This window comes from Pollachius pollachius (genome assembly GCF_949987615.1).
Source record: "Pollachius pollachius genome assembly, chromosome: 18".
Classification (NCBI taxonomy): domain Eukaryota; kingdom Metazoa; phylum Chordata; class Actinopteri; order Gadiformes; family Gadidae; genus Pollachius; species Pollachius pollachius.
Genome location: NC_136951.1, coordinates 20,175,600 through 20,196,398, shown reverse-complemented (window position 1 = coordinate 20,196,398; position 20,799 = coordinate 20,175,600). Strand labels below are relative to the sequence as shown.

At 46.1% G+C, this 20,799-nt stretch overlaps 2 protein-coding genes across 2 annotated transcripts in view; both read right to left on the bottom strand.

Annotated features, from left to right (window-relative positions):
* Window positions 1–10,504, bottom strand: part of tmtc2a (transmembrane O-mannosyltransferase targeting cadherins 2a) — a 56,477-nt gene extending 45,973 nt beyond the window's left edge. The window contains 1 exon segment of the mRNA XM_079755442.1: window positions 10,168–10,504. Within this exon segment, the coding sequence (XP_079611568.1) occupies window positions 10,168–10,250 (83 nt within the window). The 5' untranslated portion in view covers window positions 10,251–10,504.
* A 5,492-nt stretch (window positions 10,505–15,996) lies between these two features.
* Window positions 15,997–20,799, bottom strand: part of mettl25 (methyltransferase like 25) — a 13,833-nt gene continuing 9,030 nt past the window's right edge. Inside the window, exons 8-12 of the mRNA XM_079756189.1 lie at window positions 20,780–20,799; window positions 19,601–19,694; window positions 19,152–19,226; window positions 18,525–18,596; window positions 15,997–16,846 (exon numbers count right to left, since the gene is read on the bottom strand). The exon at window positions 20,780–20,799 is cut by the window's right edge and continues 54 nt beyond it. Coding sequence (XP_079612315.1) covers window positions 16,745–16,846; window positions 18,525–18,596; window positions 19,152–19,226; window positions 19,601–19,694; window positions 20,780–20,799 — 363 coding nt within the window. The 3' untranslated portion in view covers window positions 15,997–16,744. The remainder of the gene's footprint in view (window positions 16,847–18,524; window positions 18,597–19,151; window positions 19,227–19,600; window positions 19,695–20,779) is intronic.

Here is a 20,799-nt window from a genome sequence, read left to right as displayed (position 1 = left end):
AGACTCAACCAATTAGTTCTCTGTGTTCAAAGGCCCCGGCGGAAGATCCTAGATCTTTTTTAAAAAGTTTGATATATTCTAGACATGAACCTAAAAATAATCATCGTAAAATTGCAGTCGGCATTATAATATTATCCACGCTTGTCAAAAATACAAACAGACATCCACATATTCTGGTCTGTTTTTAAAAATGCCATGGGACTGAATTATTGAAAAACATTCAAACGAACGTCGTAAAACTATAATATTCCCTTTCCGGGACTGATGAGAGGGACAACTAGAGGAGATCTCGTGCCAAGATGTCGTGGTATATGCTGCAGCAACTAAGCTCCAGAAATGGGTTTCCCGCATTATATGAGTTTCTGCTCTTCAGACTCCATTCATCATTTTTGATGAATTTTTTGTAATTTTTTTTTTTTTTTTAAAAACATTTGATTGCATTTCAGATAGTGTGCCATCAGATTCCTCTGCACTGGAGCAGAAGCGGTTGAACACACGATCGACAGAGCGAACCTCTCGTCATCAAAGGATGCTATCCAACTACCGTACTCTGTGCACTACCCCATACTATACTATACTACTTCATACCATACCGTATACTACGTATGCCTCTGTGTGTTGTTGAGAGCAGAGCTCAAGACAGAATGCTCTTTCAGACACTATTTCAGCAAACCTGTCTGTTGCATGACTGAAATGACAGGAATGCCCATTCACCACCACAGTGACTTGTGTATGCTGTGGTGATGAACAGTGAGCATCATTAAAACCTACACAATACCTTTTTGCTCTATGAGCAGAGGTATATAAAAAACACAATACAAGAACAAATGATTTCTGATGGGGAAGATGTACAAATTATTCTTTCAGGTAATTATTGATACATGAATACATAAATACAAATGTAACGTATATATACAATTTGGGATGGACATTTAAACGTGTAATGAAGATAATAAAATCGGATACCAGCCAACTGGTCTTAGAACAAATGTCCTTAGCCCTGGCTTCTATGTACAGCATTGTTATTGATCCCTGTACATAACATATTCTCTCCGTCTACGACAAATGGCTTTCTGACAACGGATGGAGATAAACGCAGTCTGCCTGATGGCTGAGGCCTCGGAGAGCATTATCAAATGTAGATTCCTCCCATCCATCAATGCCGGCCCCTGGTGCGTCACCTGTGGTGGACGTGGCCATGTTTATTTATAAAGACATTCCTTCTATCTCTAACGCGCTTTGGACCACAGCTCCTCCTCGGGAATAGCGTGCTAGGAAAGAGGAGCCGGTCGATCCCGCCCAGCTAGATGGATGAGTGAAGGATTGAGCCCAATTTAAATGGGAGGAGACTGACGGGATGGGGGGGGGGGGGGGGAAGAAAAATCACAGAATTGGAGAAAATTGGTCTAAATGTTTCCTGACCCTCCTCTGTTATTAAGGATGGAAATGGAACTGAAGGATGATGTGCCTCGTGTGGATAAAAGAAAACATTGACGGCAACAATCAGGCCACAACTGTTTGGCTTTCCCAGGTCGGATGGGAAATGATTTACTGCCCCAACAAAAAGAAGGAATGGCGAGGCCAGGAAATTACAATTTGTGTTGTGAATCAGCGGGGGCGCGGAGATGGAGCCAACACAACAACACCCAATCCTGTTTTTGTCATGTTTAAACTATCTGTTCCAATCACCCTTCTCTTTTGTTCCAGGAACACGGTTTCCATCATTGCTCTTCCCGAACGGCAGCCTATTGTATCACTGGGATGTGTAACACACACAAGACACACAGACATACACACAGACACACAGACATACACACAGACACACAGACATAGACAGAGACACACAAACACAAACAAAAACACGGAGCAGCAATCTCTGCTGTAAATAACACCGCCGGTAGAAGGACCTCTTCTCTCCTTCGTTTATCTGCGGCTCCGCCGAGCTGGGGAGACGCGCTCCTCCATTAATGGTCTTATCAGGAGGTAACAGGGAGGAGGGGAAAGCCAAACCACCCCCCACCGCCTCCCTCTGGTAAATCAAACCCGGATGGCTTGGCTCATCACATATTCCAAAATGGAATAGAACACTGAGGCATAAAAAAGACTGGCAGGATTTACAAGAGCAGGTGCCCGGACCTTTTTTTACAACGTGTTATGACAAACTGTTATGTTCAACAATCATAACTTAATAAAACTAACGCCCCCTCCGCACACACCTCACTACACGCTTTGTGATGCGGCGCAGACATCAATAATTATGATTTTTACTGTTCTTCGGCACATTATTTAAAACGGTTGAAAGGGTTGAAAGCTGACGTTATTAAGGCATTGTTTCTGCTAACATTGTCACACCTCGCCAGATATTTCAGTTAACATTTGGTACCCTGAGGCCTCGAATCTCAAAGCAGCAGACCCGGACACCAACAGCCCCAGTCCCTCAAACTCCCAGGTTTATGAGGCGTGAAGCACCAACCAATCGTTCAGCCCGAGGCTGGGCCTCAGCTTGGTCCTAGCCTCCCTGAGCCAGCGGCAGGTGGGTGGATTTTTACGAGAACAAGGTGCCACTATGCATGCAGGGAAACAAAGTTTTGCGGGCCGAAAATAAAAAATGTTTTCCAAAGGTCTAGACCATCTTTACAATTCCCTCCTTCTAGCAGGATGGGACATCCTGCAATGATGTCCCATCCTGCAATCCTAACATTTGTACAATATTTACACGATGATATCTGCTATATGGGGAGCCAACTCCTGGAATTCAGGCAAATAGACGATGATACAATCTAGGTCCTTCACATGTTGCCCATACGTTTGAGTTGTGTTTTCACAGGATGACCAGATGTGCAATCACAAAGCCCTTTCTTTATGTGCCATGCTTACATTGACACGGAGCTTCCGAAGGCCTACAGATACGAGCGATGGAACAACAGGGTTTTGTTATCCATACCTACAGAATATATGTATAAGTTTCACAAAATACTTTGAAATCAAACTATTTTCACAAAGTGCTGGCGTGCCATCCCGAGCCGTCTCGACCAGCACGCCCCATTGAGGTCAGCCTTTCCCCTCTCTTACCATTAAACCGTCTCAGCCTCAAGGTTCGTAAAGCGCCAAATATTCCGAAAAACCCCAAGGGAGTTCAGCTCAGATCACGCAAACCACAGTGGGACAAATCAGGGCAGACTGTTATTTTAGATCCTCCTCAAGGCAACTTCCAAGACCTGAGGTATACCAGCAGGTCCCAAACGTGCACGCCAAGCCGAGCGCACGTACAGTAGACTTGCCGATAGCAGAATAAACAACGAGACGAGACCTTTGAGGTCGCGGCCGTCGGATTGTATGGAGAGCATTGTCAGCTGCGGTGAAACAATAGTCACGCTTAGTTTGCTTGTTTCGATGAAACGGGGGGGCAAGGGGGAGCAACCCTGTCACTTAAAGACAATACATGGCTATTGATTTAAGTAAGGGAGTCATCTGATACCACAGTTTGGTTTTGTATTTCACCGCAACTGCTGTAAGGCATTTCCTGTTTTGGCTTTTCCATCCAACTCTCTTGTCTTGTTTGTCTAAATGGGGAAAGTTGGTGCAAGCTTGTACGTTTTGCACTGTGTGAGGAGTTCTTCCTTTCGCTGACAGGGAGGGGTATGGGTTTTAAATGCCCCAAGGTTGAAATTCAACCCCACCTCCCAGACTCCGCCCCACCCCTACGCTGCTGATCAGTGACTGTGGGTCTCCGTCGATAAAGAACCGTGAAGCCCATTCGTACGGCCGGACGAGGCCCATATGAGGTGACGTGGTTCTCTTTGACCTACAGCTTCAACGCACTGCAGTATTTATACTACGCCACATTGCCATTGTGCATGAATCCAAAAGCCACGGAATGTGAGTTTGTATGTCAATGCGGGTAAACGAGGACGGCCCACAGCCCATGGTAACCCAGTGTTTTGGGAGATAGGGGGGGGGGTTCAGATGTTGCTCATACAAGGAGACCTGCGGGACTGAGTTTGGCGGGCGTGTCACGTCTTGGCAGGCAGTGGTCGGGATGGTGGTGCTGGTGGTGGGGGGGTCTGCCAAACCTCAGAAAGTAGAGGTAGGGGCCAGCCAAGGGTGAGAAGCGGCCCCCAAAGGCTACCCATCCTCATAGGCCGACAGGACCCAACGGGACCAAGAGAAAACAGACTGAAATAGCAAAGCCTCCAACGCTCTGCTCTGCAAGAGACTCCAGGGTGCCCTTCAGACGAGGGGGCCATAAAACTTTATCGCCCGTTATATTAATTAGGCTTTAAGTACGGAGCACGCCAGCTCTTTGTCTGAGATATGATGAGTCGTGTCATGCTATTGGAGATTATGAATAAAGAGCCGTAAAGAACCAGCAAATGTCTGGAGTTTAGATGTACCTGACGCTGATCCAAACGTGATTTCATAACGGGCACAATAGGTTCTCTGGAGACAGAACTCAACTCATACAGAAGGATGCTTTGGACCAAGAAGAATTTGACATGAAGATAAATCAAGAAAAAAAAAAAAAAATTGCCATTCGACAAACCGGATTTCTCATGATCTTATTTGAGTTTCTGAAGTTAAAGTTTCCAATGCAGAACATCTGCAAGCTTTTCTGACAGTTCCTCTCAGCTGACCACAGAACGCTTACCAGAGTTCAATCTGCTTCTAATCAAAGCTGGTTGACTCTCCATTCACACTCTGCCATTGTTTGAATGACAGGGCATGGTTCTGCTTCCCCACAGCAAGGGGTCTGTTGGTGCATCAATAGCCACACTCTTCCACGGGCAATAAGTAGAAACACATGGATACGCTTTGGGGACAGTGAGTTCATGACTAATCCAGAAAACTGGTCTTTTTAAGATAATTTGAAACCGCACATTTCAGCCCTTGACTGTTTCTCCTCCTAATACATAATCCCTGATGTCCCAGAATGTGGTGAAAAAGTAGTTTTCCCTGTAAAGAATCTTAGAATCCAGAGATACTTTATTCACTGGTTTTATTCACAGCGCTGCCAATCCTCTTGTCCTCAGGCTTATGCTTTATACTTATTCTTTGTTTTTCACTGACTATGAATACGAAAGTTATTCCTGGAAGACGCTAGTTTCCCTAAAGTATGTCCCCAGCCTATATCCACTTGGTGCATTGCTCATATTAAAACACCATTAACACATCTAAGCCGGCCATAATTACAAACACAAACCAGAGACTTTCAGGAGGAATTGGTTGTAATGACTTGGCTGTGCCAGGATCAAGAAACTAGGCATACGTACGAGCTAGCTAAATTACAGCTATAAGCTGTAATATTACAGAGAGTGGCTGTTATTTTTAAAGGACATCCGATACCTCAAGGGTGAGCAATTTGGTATTCTTAAAATAGAATATTAATCAGGCAGTTCCAAATGCATTCCTTAAATATTCCATAAGTATTACAACAGGTTAAGTTGGGGAGAGGAAATGGACACTTTGAATGCTTTGAGCGACATACCTCATACTACAATAAAATATTAGTAAGGCACTTTCCTTGCATCCCTTAAAGTTAGTCTCACGATTCCCCAAGCTGTGATAGAACAGGGGGAGTGAGGGAAAATATTCATTTTAAAGCATTGTGACATACCTCATACTACCATAAAATATTACTAAAAAAGTTTCCTTGCACACCTTTCAGCTGTTTGTCCAGCAGGGAAAATGAGAAAGAAAATCGAAAAAAGGCTATTTTAAGACGAAATACCTTATGCGACAATAAAACGATCACAGCAATAAATGCAATCAGCGGCATAAAGACCCAAAGGCTGAAAGGTCGCGACCCTTTCTGTCATCGTCTTGCCTATTTATTTCTTCGTTCCATGTTGTTTTACCGGCTGCTGCTGAACATCAGTACACACCATCAACACAACAATGCTCCTTATTAATGCTGTTTCCTCCCACTTAGTGTAATTGCCTGAGACACATTTTCTGTGCGCTACGGCACATGCAGGGGAGCTCAAGAAATAACAATTCCCTTGTTTTCCGGAGTTCATCCCAAGGCTTCTCAGCGGGCTCCTTGGTGATTGGGTGTTGTTTAGTTCAAGAATTTCCTCCTCACATCTTCGTAATACTTCAAGTGTGTTTGCAGCGCTTCTGTGTGGTCTGTCATCATTTATTTGTGCGTTTGTATTAACACCCAGCGGTCAGTTTAGAGCCCTCAAGAGTCCAGAGCTCTGATACAATTAGCATGCCGCGGCAATAATCGCTGGACCTCAGAAACCATGATAAAGAGGCAACAGATGTGGAAATCAACAGTACTGTAGGCTGTGCTCGTCACAGAATAGCCTTTTTATTGCCTTTTAAGAAGCTGCTGTTTATTCCAAGAACGTTGTCAAGAATATGACAACAATTAAATATATAAATGCAAAACAACGTGACTGTAAACTTATTTGAAACCCTTGCATCAAAATATGACTTCACCTGAAATGACACCTTTGCCATATGATTTATTTAGTGTCTATTGCAGCGATTGCCACAAGGTTAAAACGAGTCAGCTGTTCATTTGCAATAACAATGCACATGTTCTTCTTCAACAGTATATATGCATTTGTTCATCTCAATACTCTTATCTCTTCTGGTAAATGTGTCTGTGTATTTTGCAACTGCACTGGGTCTAACTCCTTGGCATGGGGGAGGAACACTCCCAACGTAATTCGTAGTGTACAGCTTCTGCTTCGACAGAGAAGACAGGACAGCACATAACAGCCGCCTTGACCTTACATGACGGTAATGTGTCAAAAGCCAGACCCCTCCCCACCCCGTCCCAGCAGCCCTCTGTAACCCCTGCCCCCCCCAGGCTGTTATGAAACAGCCAGGGATGTTTTCACTGGGCTCCCCGGGGAGTCATAATGTCATCCTGAGTTGGATGCAGACACTGTGACGTGATGGACGGGGGGGATCACAGATGTATCTCAGGAGGAGGGAGGGGATACATGAGGGTGGCCCCTGAAGGAAGCCATTGAACTCATTTAGGGTGAGGTTGTTGACTGGGCCCTTCCTCCTCACGTCCCCTCCTCCTCCCCTTGGGTTGCTTCGGGGCCCTTATCCCCTTGGGTAGTTCGGGGCCTAGGGGAAAGTCTAAGGCAGTGGTTCTCTAACTATTTAAACACCAAGATATTTTTTAGCCTTTTAACAGCACAAAAGATTTTGGTAAGGGAAAAAAAATGTGAGTGACTATAAATAATGGTGCAAAAGGCTTAGTTTAATAATGAACCTTGGCTTGTGCTTGACTCATCATTTTTGAAATTCATTGGAAATATTTTCTGAATGTGTTTATGTACAAAATGCTGTGAGGTGGTATTAAGATAAATTATATTTTATTTAATACATTTTATTAAGGGGTAAATGATGAAACAAAAAGGGTGTTTGACTACCCAGCCGTTCATGACCGAACACCACCGTCCACACCTCTGTAGTCATTTCTACTATAGGAAGAAGTGTGGATATGCCTAACCTTATGCTCATTATGACATGTACCTAAAATCAAATGTACTTTTCGTCACTCTGGATGAAAAGTATAGGCTCATACATTTAGCAGTATAAAAGCTTCTCTTCGCCTGTCTGGCTGAATTCCTTAAAAGTCACATTCTCACTATTATTGAAATGTCAACACCACATGGCCCTTCATCGATAAACACCCAGAAGGTCACGCTGACGTGCATTCAGAACGGAGGCTCACGACAGATTTATTTCGCTCAAACTCCATCACATCATCCAAGGTGTTTAGCCAACATCCTTCCTCCAGCCCTCATCGGCTGCCTGAGAGAAACGACCCAGATATCCCCCAGCGATAGAAGTCTCCTGGAAATAATGACTAGTTAAAGTTTCACAGGCGGACTCTTAAAGCACCACCATAACACTCAAATAAAAGAGCACTAGTTTCACCTTTTTACAAACCGTCTGGCTCGAACGTGTAGTTTGTCTCTCTCTCTCTCTTTCTACGCTCAAAGCCGCAGTCACATGGCACGGCCTACGTGGCTCCTTATTGGCCGACGGCCGCTAGGCCCGCCTCAGAGACAACCAAGGAGGAAAAACACTGGAGGTGATTCAGAAAGCAGAGACCCACCACAAAGCCCCCACACACACCCCGCTCCGGCCACATACATTTAGATCACTGAGCAGGAGCAGATAATAATATAAATAAAATAAAAAAACACAATGATTCATTGTGGGTTATTAGTAGGGCTGTTCAACGGATAAGTTAAGTCAGGTTTCATACAGCCCAGGATTACACATAGGTACATAAGTACACATCTCAAGAAGGTCTTCAATGGCTCACTTTGTTCCTCCCCTTAAGACTAAAGCCCTTCAACAAACTAGGGGGGTAGAAGGTCAAGTCAGAAACCTAATGGGTAAACTTATCTCCACTTTGCTTTCTCCCACTTCCACCTCCGACCATAACTCTCTGTCCGCACTCCCCCGGAGAGAGAGAGAGAGAGAGGGAGAGAGAGGCTGAGAGACAGAGAGAGGCTGAGAGAGGCTGAGAGACAGAGAGCGACAGAGAGCGAGAGAGAGAGAGGGAGAGAGAGGCTGAGAGACAGAGAGAGGCTGAGAGACAGAGAGAGACAGAGAGCGAGAGAGAGCGAGAGAGACAGAGAGCAAGAGAGAGAGAGAGAGAGAGAGCGAGAGCGAGAGCGAGAGCGAGAGCGAGAGAGAGAGAGAGACAGAGAGCGAGAGAGAGAGCGAGAGAGAGAGAGAGAGAGAGAGAGACAGAGAGCGAGAGCGAGAGTGAGAGAGAGAGAGAGACAGGGAGCAGGGGATGACCCTTGAACCCCGAGGAGGAGATGCTGCTTGATAAACGAGCGAGAGAGATAGGGCGAGGGGGGGGGCTCAGGTCTCTGATTAGTCTGAAGCTTCCTGCGTCTGAAGGCGCCGAACCACAACACAGCTTCTGTCTCCCTGGAGTGCAGCTCCCCCCCCCACAGTGACGGTGATGAATGCACCGGGGGGCGCGTGGAGGCTGAACCTCACCGCCGGGTCAGCTCCAGGGACGGGCGCCCCTCGCGCTAAATGTCACCTGAGGGGCGAGTGACAACCAGCCCCCCCACACACGCACACACACACACACGCACACGCACACGCACACGCACACACACACACACACCAACAGTGGGATGAAAGCCCACACGAGGATGATAAATGGAGAGCAGTTACACACACATTAGAGGAATACTAACGCATGGCACGTAACTCACACACACACACACACACACACACACATTCCCTCGTTCTCTTTCATGCACACACCTCATGCATCACTATACACAGGAGATTCCACTACCCCCTCTTGCTGGTAAAATATGAATGTCTGGGAGTTTCCATGGTGAAGGAGAATATACCTTAACTCTTAAGAGATGCTGGCTGTGCGCTATACCTCATGTTAATAAAGACATGGATATCGCTGTGCTATGAAATATTTCTTCTTTAGATTTGTTTCACATATCTGCCTGTGCAGCAATTCAGCAATTCTAGGTAGTGCATGTGCTATTACGCCGTTGTGGGTAAATCATTTTAATGTTGTAAACTCCTTTCCACAGGAGTCACCATAAACACAGGTGCAGCCCATACACTCACGCTATATGGCGCAAGACTCAAGAGCACTGGTGTTGGTCCTTAATTAATTGCCCGGTTCCCAATGGGGTATTATGGGAATGCAGGCTATTAAAGGAGAGCATCCATCCTTGTGAGTTCATTAGGAATTATTCTATGGGATCTGACAACTGGATTACCCCACACTAAAACGCGGCTAACGCAATTTACAACATAACATTGCGAGCCAACGTACATTTCCACATTTCCTTGTCCCACATGGTACTCTACCCGTTGACATGTTTATCTTGGGATGGAGCGAGCGGGAGCGAGAGAGAGAGACATATATCCTGAAATAAACATGTAAATGACATCTACACATCCCCTCCGGGTAATTAGTTCACTATGTGATGACACAAAAAACTGTACAGACACCGGCATTGTACGGACAAAGGCAACGACCCCTTCGTTCAATTACATCCCCCCAGCCCACGTCTCCTCATATGTGTGTCAGTGTGGCTGAGCATCGCATGTCAACAGAAGCGGCGGATGGTGTTGCCATAGGTACGGCGGAGAAGAGCCCCCCCCCCCCCGCCCCCCCTCCGTCCTACCTACCTGTCATCGTAGCAGAAATCCGCGTCCAGCGTGTTGAGGTAGAGACACACGGCGACGGCGGTGCACGCCAGCTCCGGGATCATGTCGTTAAACAAACCAACCAACCAAAAGGGAGAAGAAGAAGAAGAAGAAGTAGACGAGGAAGAAGTGCGGGGAAACGTCAGAGCGGATCCAGGTCTCTATGAGCTGCTGCTGGTTCGGCCGCCGCCTCTAAACAAACGGCGGGCATTTCCCAACCCGAGCAAAGTGTCCCAAAGTTTACACACACGCCCATCCATTTCCCCCTTAACCCATTTTGCTGAAGGCGTATGAGAAGTGTTCATCGATAGAGCTGATTCGGGACGGTGCCGTCTCTAGTGCTCAGCCGCTATGAGCATGTCGCTGCCTCGCGCTCCTCTGTGTTTGCATCTTGTGTCGCGAGCGTCGCGGATCGCTCGCGAGCAGCGCTGTGGTGGTGCTGCTGGGAGCCGCGTGGGGCTTCAGATCCTCTGAGCATGCGCAGAGCAACGCCTCTGCTTGGCTCGCTCCAATTTGCATCGCTTTGATTGTTTGATCGAGAAATAGTCACCCCGGACGGAGCGGTTTTATTAAAAATCACAATGTACAATTCCAAAAAATACTAAAAACAATGAAAGCTTAGTGGTGGAAAGTTTTCATTTGTGTTTTTGTTTTTTTTCACCCACATTGCTGGCTCGGGTCCTGCCGAGCACCAGCTGGACCGGAGCAGGCTGCCTGTCTGTCTGCCTGCCTGTCTGTCTGTCTGCCTGTCTCTGGCCCAAAAGAACACACCATCCCACAGAGGAGGAGAGGAGCACAACGAAACAGATGGTGGAGAGACAATAATGTAGCTTACAGTGTGTAAGGGCATGGTGGGCGAGAGAGAGAGAGAGAGAGGGAGAGAGAGAGAGAGAGAGAGGGAGAGAGAGAGAGAGAGAGAGAGAGGGGGGGGGAAGAAAGAGCATAACAGAGTGAGAGAGACAGACAAACAGACAGACAGACAGAGATGCAGACAGACAGAGAAAGGGAGCGAGAGAGAGACAGAGAGAAAGAGAAATAAGATCAAGCAAGAGAGGGAGAGAGAGATTTTCAAACCTTCATTCATGCTAGTAAACTTAACAACAAAGGCACGAAAATAACATGAACATGAACATAAATAGACAAAGGGAGAGAGAGACAGAGAGAGAGAGACAGAGAGAGAGAGAGGGAGAGAGGGAGACAGAGAGAGCGAGAGAGAGAGAGACAGAGAGAGAGAGACAGAGAGAGAGGGAGAGAGGGAGACAGAGAGAGCGAGGGAGAGAGGGAGAGAGAGAGAGAGAAAGAGGGAGAGAGGGAGACAAAGACAAAGGGGATGTGAGCAGGAGGACTGAGACCTCGAGGCGTTCTGTAACGCCGCCATCCAGTGACCTCGATTCTGGAGAGCGTCCGCCCGGTCCGCAGAGACCTGTTGGATGAGTTAGATGGGGCGGGGGGGGGGTGTTGTGTCTGCTGCCTCGCGGGCGGATGATGAGGTGCTTCCCTGGTTCCCAGCCGGGCGGGTGGAGGTAATGGATGGGGGCCCTTATGTGTGTATGGATGGATGGGGACGGGAGGGAGCCTATATCAACATTCATATATGGGGGGCCACTCTTTTATTTTTTTTGCACCACAACAAAGTGTGGAATGCTTTTTTGATTGATTTGGGAGGAGGAGAGAGGGAGGGGGAGAGAAGTATTAATTAGAAAGGTTGCTTGGTCCGTGGAACAACAATGATGCAAAGAGGGCAAAAGAGTGTGAAATACATACACATACATACATACACACACACACACACACACACACACACACACACACATACATACATACATACACACTCAAGTACAGGTACACACACACACAGTGACAGGTGATTTAGGGATTAGCAAAAGGGAAAGCAGGGGGAGGTGGGGGAGATAGGTGAGGTGGGGTTGGTGGGGGTAGGGGAGGTGGGTATAACTAATTCCTGTTGGGAACATAAACAAGCTGCAGGCGCGAGGAGCGCACGGCAGAGAGAGGCTGTTTACGCTCTCTGGCTGATTGGCCCGCCTGCTGGAGCAGAACCACGTCTTTCATCTGCCTCATAGGTCGAAACAAAGAGCATTAATTTGAGATTTGTAGCGTTTTTAAGTGTGTGTGTGCGTGTGCGTGTGCATGTGCGTGTGTGTGTGTAATATACAAATGTGTGCATGTGTGGGAGGTAACCGATTAAGGCGGTTGTCATGTGTCAAATGGACAACAGGGAATTACTATAAATGTGCAAGAGGCAACATCATCGATGTGTGCGTCATGAACACCACTTTGATCCGCAACGTTCAAAGAAGTCCTGTCCTGGGGCACAAAATAAATATTTGCACCGGGGCATATCACCATGATGTTACGCCACTGGGCAAACCGAAACGGTTGTTATGTTTTCTAAAAGTATGTTCCCCTTCATTCTGTGTTATTGTCTTTGTTGTGTTTATGCCACTGACAGTCACATTCGCCTTCACAACTCAAAGCACATGTGCCTGCAAGCATCAAGAGGACGTTTTGAATTGTGTCGCAGCCAAAGCAAGTGTTTGATTCGGAAAGTATGTTGGAGTCATCTGTGTGTGACAAAATGATTGATGCGGATTAGTTTCATAAACCGTTGAATAGAGGGCATTGTGACTGAGGTTTCTGCCTTAACGGATGCAACGCTTGATCTAGAATAAACACGGTGCTCTATTGCACAGCAACAACCTGCATATAGAATGCTAAACATGATCAATTAGCCAACAAATTGGGGGAAAATTCTTAGAGTAAACCGGTCACTTCCAATGAGGTTTGAAAAGACTGTTAGTGAGAGATTAGCTTTGTAAGTCAGCCAAGGGCCACTAATGACAATTTCCCTCCTTGCTTTTTAATGTGCGGAACTCCTCGTTATTCAGCCCCTACAGATACACATCACACAGGAAAACACATAATCACATTCAGGACCAATGGTCTTTGGGGACCCACCCTGACAGAAATAGGATAGCATGAGGCATTAATATCAACCTCAGAGAGCCCAAAACACAAAAAGTAAAAAAGAACACACAACGTGAACGGGAAAGATAAACAGTTTGAAGAAATTATGCAGGTTAACTTTGTCTTCAGTTGCATCTGTTTTTGTTCATTGTGCTACAAACAGTAATTATCTAAATGAAAGCGAGGATATTTGAACATTTGTTTTGTGTTATATTTTGATTAATGATTATTCCGAGATCTCAACACCTTTGTAAAGTTTTGATAATGATTTATAATGCAGATTATAAAGACCAATCAAAAAGTTTTCAACGTCTTTACAAGAAGCGACAAAATATTATCTTGGCAAAAATCGGTACAAAATTATTGATTTAATTATTAGGCTTATACCATTAGATGCTCATACAAAGTTCCCTATATTGCACAATTGTCGTTCCCAGATGTTTCACCTCAGATCTCACTAATCTGCAGAAAAATCCATCCTTGAAGTAGCTGGGCCAGGAGAGTGGAAAATGTGAATCATCAGGACAGGCTGAGAGATTTCACCCGCATTGATATTGTTGCCACGAAGTTTGCTCAAGTTCAAAGACTCCAAGTCAAAGCACCTACTTAGTGGGCCGGTTTCTTTAAAGTCTTTGAGGAAGGCGGCAATTGAAAGATCCCTAACAGAAGAGACCGATATGTTGCTATGTTGATCTTATGCTAATGTCAGCGGAGAAGTGTTGACGCAGGACTGGATCTAGAACGTGTTCAGCTCTACAGGACTGGGTTTAGAACATGTTCAGCTCAGCAGGACTGGGTCTAGAACGTGTTCAGCTCTACAGGACTGGGTCTAGAACGTGTTCAGCAGGACTGGATCTAGAACGTGTTCAGCTCTACAGGACTGGGTCTAGAACGTGTTCAGCAGGACTGGATCTAGAACGTGTTCAGCTCTACAGGACTGGGTCTAGAACGTGTTCAGCAGGACTGGAACTAGCAGAGTTCTACAGACCTGTTGGAACAGCCTGCAGTTTTTTTTTCGGTCTGTGTGCATTTGGACCGTTCTCAGAGATGACTCCAAGGTCCTGGGGAATCGTGTTCACATGAGGCTTCTTTCATGTGTTTGTTAGAAGGGATGACGGAGTAGAATGACAAACAAGTGTGCGATGTGTACATGTGCGACTGTGTTTGCAAATAAACTCATTGAATTTCACGGGAACAGATAGAGTGTGTGTGTGTGTGTGTATGCGTGCAAAACATAATCCAATACATAGATGTTAACATTCTGGCTTATCTACAGAAGTGTCACTCAACACCCGTTCCCTTTTTCAACATACCAACTTCTCTTTGAGCTGACTTTGTAGCTTGATTGACATCGCAGCCCCTGAAACTCACATGTTGCTTCTATTTTCACGTGTTCAGTTCATTGGTCAGTAATCAAAGAAGGAACAGAGTTTTGCTGAGGAAGAAGATTGTTCTGGCAGCAATTCAAAAAGCAGTTGCATAAAGAATGACCTATGGCATGCGCATATATTATCACTTTGCAGCCCAATGGATAACAGAGTGACGGTACTAATGATATATTTGTTGGAAAGGATCCTTGAGTATCGGTTGATTTAGATCCTATCCTATTCTCTCCATGATTAGTAGCTCTTAAGTGCCTTACTTAAGCACAGGAGGAAGTCTGAGGAAGGAACTCGAGCAGTCCCACGATCCATTTCCCTTTCATTTTTGCAGATGTCCTCAGATTGAATTCCCACCACACATCAGCGCGTCAGCCATGGCGGTAGGTGAGGTTCCCATGGCTTCCTCCCTACTTCCTGCCACTTCCTGTTGGTTCTGTAGCGGCGGTATAAGGTCAGGGAAGGTGACAGACGGCCGGGGTATGATACTCCCCGTTAAGATATTTCTGTCTCCCCTCTCTACCCCCCCACACCCAAACCCAAACCCACCCATCCCTTTTTAAAATGCTTCGTTACAGTGCAGGGAAAGGCCCGCTCTGCCATCACCACGGCTGACTTTGAACTCGGAGGACCTCTCGACGCGCTGAGTACGTGCCTGTCTGTGGTCGTTAGCGGGGCAGAACCATCGCTGCTTATTCAACGTCCGCCGGTCCGAGGCAGAGCCGTGCAGCGGGAGCATGTCAGCGTGCAGCCGCAGCAGCCGACTCATCTGTATGTATTTATACGGCCGCTCCGCAGGCAAACATGCGTGCGAGCCCCAACGACGGACGGACACGGGGCCGGGACATGAGTCAGGACTAGAGCCACCAGCCGGGGCCGAGCGGCGCTCCCGATCCCAGAGGACGGACCACAGGCACATCTTGAAGCGCTTGAGGCTGCATTTATCCAGCCTGACTCCAGGGCGGTGGTGGTGGTGGAGGTGGGTGATGTCCCAAATAAAGTCCAGACAGACTAAACTGCTTCATCAGCCGTCTTTGCAGAGGAGGTCTAAAAATAAAGCTTAGGGGACAGAGTTTTACTGTGGGGGATGTTGAGAGATGCACAGATAGGCTGCAGGGACGCTGACATTGATAGATGATGGCAGCGGTGGCACAAGGAAGGAAGGAAGGAAGGCAGAAAACTCACTAATGGTTCGGCGTAATGTACCTCAAATATAGTTCCTCATTGTTCTGTAGGCAGGTCTTATAAAAAGGAAAGTTATAAATGTAACATTGTAGATATGCTGATTGCAGATAAAAACAGTAAGTATTATGGAGGCATAAATGCACAACAAAATGCAAAAGTTCAAATCTGAAGCTGAATTTATTTCAATTCAACAGTCGGAAACAATTTCACTAAAACAAAGTAATTTGATGTACAATTAACTGGTAGCTTTTTTCGCCACACACTAAAAACATAAGACAGTATTAACTCAATGATACCAGCAGTAACATGATTCGGTTACTTCAGGTCAGAACAGCCGTCCCAGCCACACCAAATTGTGTCGATGTTTACTTCTTGCTTCGTGTGAATTGCGTTTCCCTGTACGTTCAGCGCTGCGTTGAGTACATTTAGCTCCTCCGCGGGTCAAAGGTCGGAGCGGTCGCTTAATGTCCAGGAACACAACACGACCAAACCCAGGGAGATCGTAAAGCCTCCTTCTCTGTACGTGCTTTGGTGTAAGGAGCCTTGAAATGGTGATCCCAGACCGGTGGAACACAAAAAAGAAACAGGGTAAGAGGGGCCCCCCTTTCAAACCCCCTGGGGCCCCTTATCCGTCCATTAAAAGGATTTTCCTTTTCTTCTAAGAACCCCTCTCAGACCGACACAGTGGCAAACGCTCCCATAATGAGATAAAACTATTATATATTCCTGTTACACACACTCTGCTCCCACGCGGGACAGTGAGAGAGCTTCGGCGTAACCTTTGTAAAATCGGTTCCATATAAAACCCAAACGCTCCTCTCTGTTGCAAACAGCAAAAGACGTTTAGGCTCTGATTACTAAATTGCGTCATGAATTGGGAAATAGTAAGACTTACGAGTGTTTTGCATTGCTTAAAAAATAAATAAAAAAGGAACAGAAAATGAAAAAAGGGACTGACTATAAAAAATAAAGCGATATGGCTGGACGAAAGTGTAATTGGATCTTCGTGACTAATCGACTATTCCAGCCGTTTTCACCCCAACAACGGCGTAACATCTTGGCGACAGCAGGGGATCAAAGAGCTGCACCAGGGCGGAGAACGCAATATCCTCCTGTGGTGAGCACACACACACACACACCCACACACGCACACACACACACACACACACACACCCACACACACGTTAAAGATATATGTTATAAAGCCCCTGGGACCCATTTCATACACTTTGTGTCTTGGCCACATGTGTTCAGTAATTGCATCAGGTGCATGCGGACTAGCTCTGAATAGGTGTAGGCTAACCAATAACCCTTTCCCCTGGACCGACGCTCTCTTTGTGTTTTGCTGGTCTGCCGTCAGCAAGGCCGCCTTAATGCACGGGCTTACCTGGGCTGAAGCCCCAGGGCCTACAACTATCAGGGGGCCTATCATGAGCTGCAGAAAAAACGAACCAAAAAACCCCTTTTTTTTTATGCTAGCTCATGATAGGCCCCCCGATCGGCGCAATGGCAGTTAATGCAGGCCTGGCCGTCAGTGGGCTCATTGACTAATTTAGACTCATTTGAATCCACGTCAGTAACGAGTTATCTAAATGAAAACTCTCTCTCTCTCTCTCTCTCTCTCTCTCTCTCTCTCTCTCTCTCTCTCTCTCTCTCTCTCTCTCTCTCTCTCTCTCTCTCTCTCTCTCTCTCTCTCTCTCTCTCTCTCTCTCTCTCTCTCTCTCTCTCTCTCTCTCTCTCTCTCTCTCTCTCTCTCTCTCTCCAGATCTCTCACCGCCATAATTAGCCGCAGGGCTACGCTACACATATTTAGTTTTCTTTGAGCACACCAAACCCCAACCGTTGTTAACACCATTATATAAGGCTTCTTTGACCTCCACACCAAAGGGCTACATTTTGTTTATCAACCATTTGGCCTCACATAAATCAATAGTGGAGAATCGTTTGAATGTGATTTTTCCCGTTTTTGTTGTTATTCCGACCATGAGCCAGACTGTAACAAAGAGCAGTGCCTTTGTGTGTTCTCCCGTCCCCATGCCGTCAACATCAGGGACACTGCAGGTAGAGCTCTGCTAACATACACCAGATGAGGGAGTGAGTTTAATTGCTTCACACACGCAATCAGTGATTCAAAGGCAAAGCTCAAAGCATTTGGCGCGGCCCCATATATCACCGCTGTGTGTGTGAACCCCAGAAAGCCAGATCACAGTGCCCCCTTCTCTTTTTTTTGTTCTCTTGGCTCAGACGAGCGGCGAAATGTTAAATTACCAGCCAAGGTTAATTACGCCGTCGTCTGTATTCTCGACGGTAGAAATGCTCTCTCCAAAGTCCTGCTCTGATTTCAGGCTCTAATGTTCTCACTGAAGGAAACACATGAACCCCGCACCCGGGTCCCTGTGTTCTTTATCTCGGCAAATAGACTAATGAGGACATGTTAGGGCAGAAGAACCTTTGAACCAATACATTATGTGCCATGGTAGCAATAGCTCCAACCAATAATAACTACTTATTGAAGACTGATTTTTGATTTCATTTATCCATGTATTGAGATCCATGTATTCATTTATCACATTTTTTATTTTATAGTGATGCAGACATCATTGCCATGGTGTATGATTTGATTTACTTTTCACCGTTGTTCGCTAGGTTGGGCAAATGCACAACACACCCCTAACCCTCCCCATTGACGGGCTGTCCTCTGAAAGACAGATCAATTGTGTGTTGTACCTAATGACGCACAGTGCAACGGGGACACTCTGGGAAGGCGGAGCCGTAACATAATTACTGTACCTGTTCTTTGAGGAAACAGAGGCGATCGAGCAGAACCACTCCTTCGATACAAGGGGCGAGTATCACCTTGAGCTGCACACACACACACACACACACACACACACACACACACACACACACACACACACACACACACACACACACACACACACACAGTGAATATGTTGCATTCTGTTCAAAGATGTCAGACCTTGTGGTGCCAGTGTTAATCACTCCATCATAAGTCAGTTACTTTTATGCTTCCATGAAGAAGTGTGATGTCGGTCGACTTGACACCACAATTAGCGGTTTTGCCGCTGAAACCAGAAACTGCTTGTTTTGTCCCCAGTGTGACTGTTTTCCTGCACTCCCACCCTGAAGACTGCAACCATCTCCTACAAGGAGCTGGATTAAACATCTCGGTTTACAGAACGAGTGACAACAGGTAGACGATAGGTAGGAGAGGAGGGGGCTTAGCAGGTCATTGTGATGCTAGCATGAATCTAAACCCTTTTAAGTAAGGCTTTGTTAAAAAGAGAATACAATGTAAGCATTGATGTAAGGAAGAGAGAGGGAGGGACGGGGGGGGGGGGGGTGTTCAGATAAGCCGGGAGGGGCCCCTGGGTGTTGGTGTCATTAGTGTCTCACCATGTTGAAGGCCCTCATCTCAGCTTTCCGCGGAGTGTAGGCCTTGTGGTAATCCTGAATGACGCTGTCAGAAAGCTACAGACAGAGAAGAAAAATACTTGTTTTGTTGCTGTAGTTTCCCAAGAAAACGTTACGATTTCATACTCAAAAGTTTGAAAATGAGGCAAGCGATGAATGGCTAACTTGATATATGTGTCATTTATTTAGGTTATTCACGATAAGATAACATGTACTTTTTTAATCCCCGATGAGAAATTAGACCAGCCGAAAGTACAGCAGTGAACAGAATAAACTATACACTGCATCACAGTACATAACCTACAGAGAAACGACTGGCTTAGTTTTCACTTTAGTAGAGAGAGGTGAGAGAGAGAGAGAGAGAGAGAGAGAGAGAGAGAGAGAGAGAGAGAGGTTAGGGGCCAGGGAATGGACAAGGGTGGTGTCCTGACCTTGGAATGGTCCAGTTCCAGCCGGTCCAGAGCTTTACGGACGTAGTCAACGAAGGACTTGGACTTGGAGTAGACGTTGCCCACCCGTCTCTCACTGGAGAGGGAGGTGCGCGCGCGCACACACACACACACACACACACACACACACACACACACACACACACACACACACACACACAATAGAATAATGTAAATGAAAACCTCAGGAACCTAATTAATTTATGCTTCATCATCAGACTCATCGACTCAGCAGCAAAATTAGTAACACATTCCCATCATTATTCAATTCATTTGACAACCTTTCACAAACTTTTCTACCCTAGGGCTGAACAATTCATCTCAATATTATTGAAATCGCAATACGGCCAAGAGCAATACAGAAATTGCAGTAGCTGCAGTTTATTGATATGGCATTTTTTTGGTTTGGTATAAATGTCCCATCGTCATGGGAATTGTTTTTTTTCTGTGAAATTGAAAATAACGATGCAAAAAAATCATTCCAACTCATAGTGAATCATGTGACAGAGTATCGTGGTCAGCAATATCAACTCAGTTTCCGATGTTTGACGTATTTTTTCAGAATCGCAAAAAATTGGAGAAACACAAATCTTGAACCGAGCAATGGTCCAACTTTTGGGATTTGTTTTTGTGGAAACAGATTTAAAAGTAGGTACCCTCTAATTCAGGGGTCTCAATCTCGCGGCCCGGGGGCGAATTGAGGCCTGCGGGATGATATTTTGTGGCCCCCTACTTGACATCAAAGTTTAGTGCGGCCCACGCGTTGTTGTCAAACGCACATTTTTGCTGAGTCGCTTGCCACGCCTTTTTATCACTTGTGATAGGGTGACCAGATGTCCCGGTTTTGCCGGGACATTCCCAATTTTTAGTTGCGTGTCCTGAGTCCCGACAAAAGCCAAAGGATGATAAAATGTCCCGGTTTCCACCAACCGCTATGAAATGTCCCCTGTTGTCAGCGATTACATAGCCAACGTGATCTAATTACAGCCCGATCATTAACTTAGATTGGGTCAGTTGTGCTACTTTTTTTGTGGAATACTTGATGTGGCCCCGCATGACCCAGACTCTACCTCCAGCGGCCCCCAGGTTAGTTGAGTTTGAGACCCCTGCTCTAAGCAGTACCCTTAGGGGGTGTGACGATTCGCCTTAGAGCTGATGTACCTCTTAAATGAGTCGTACTG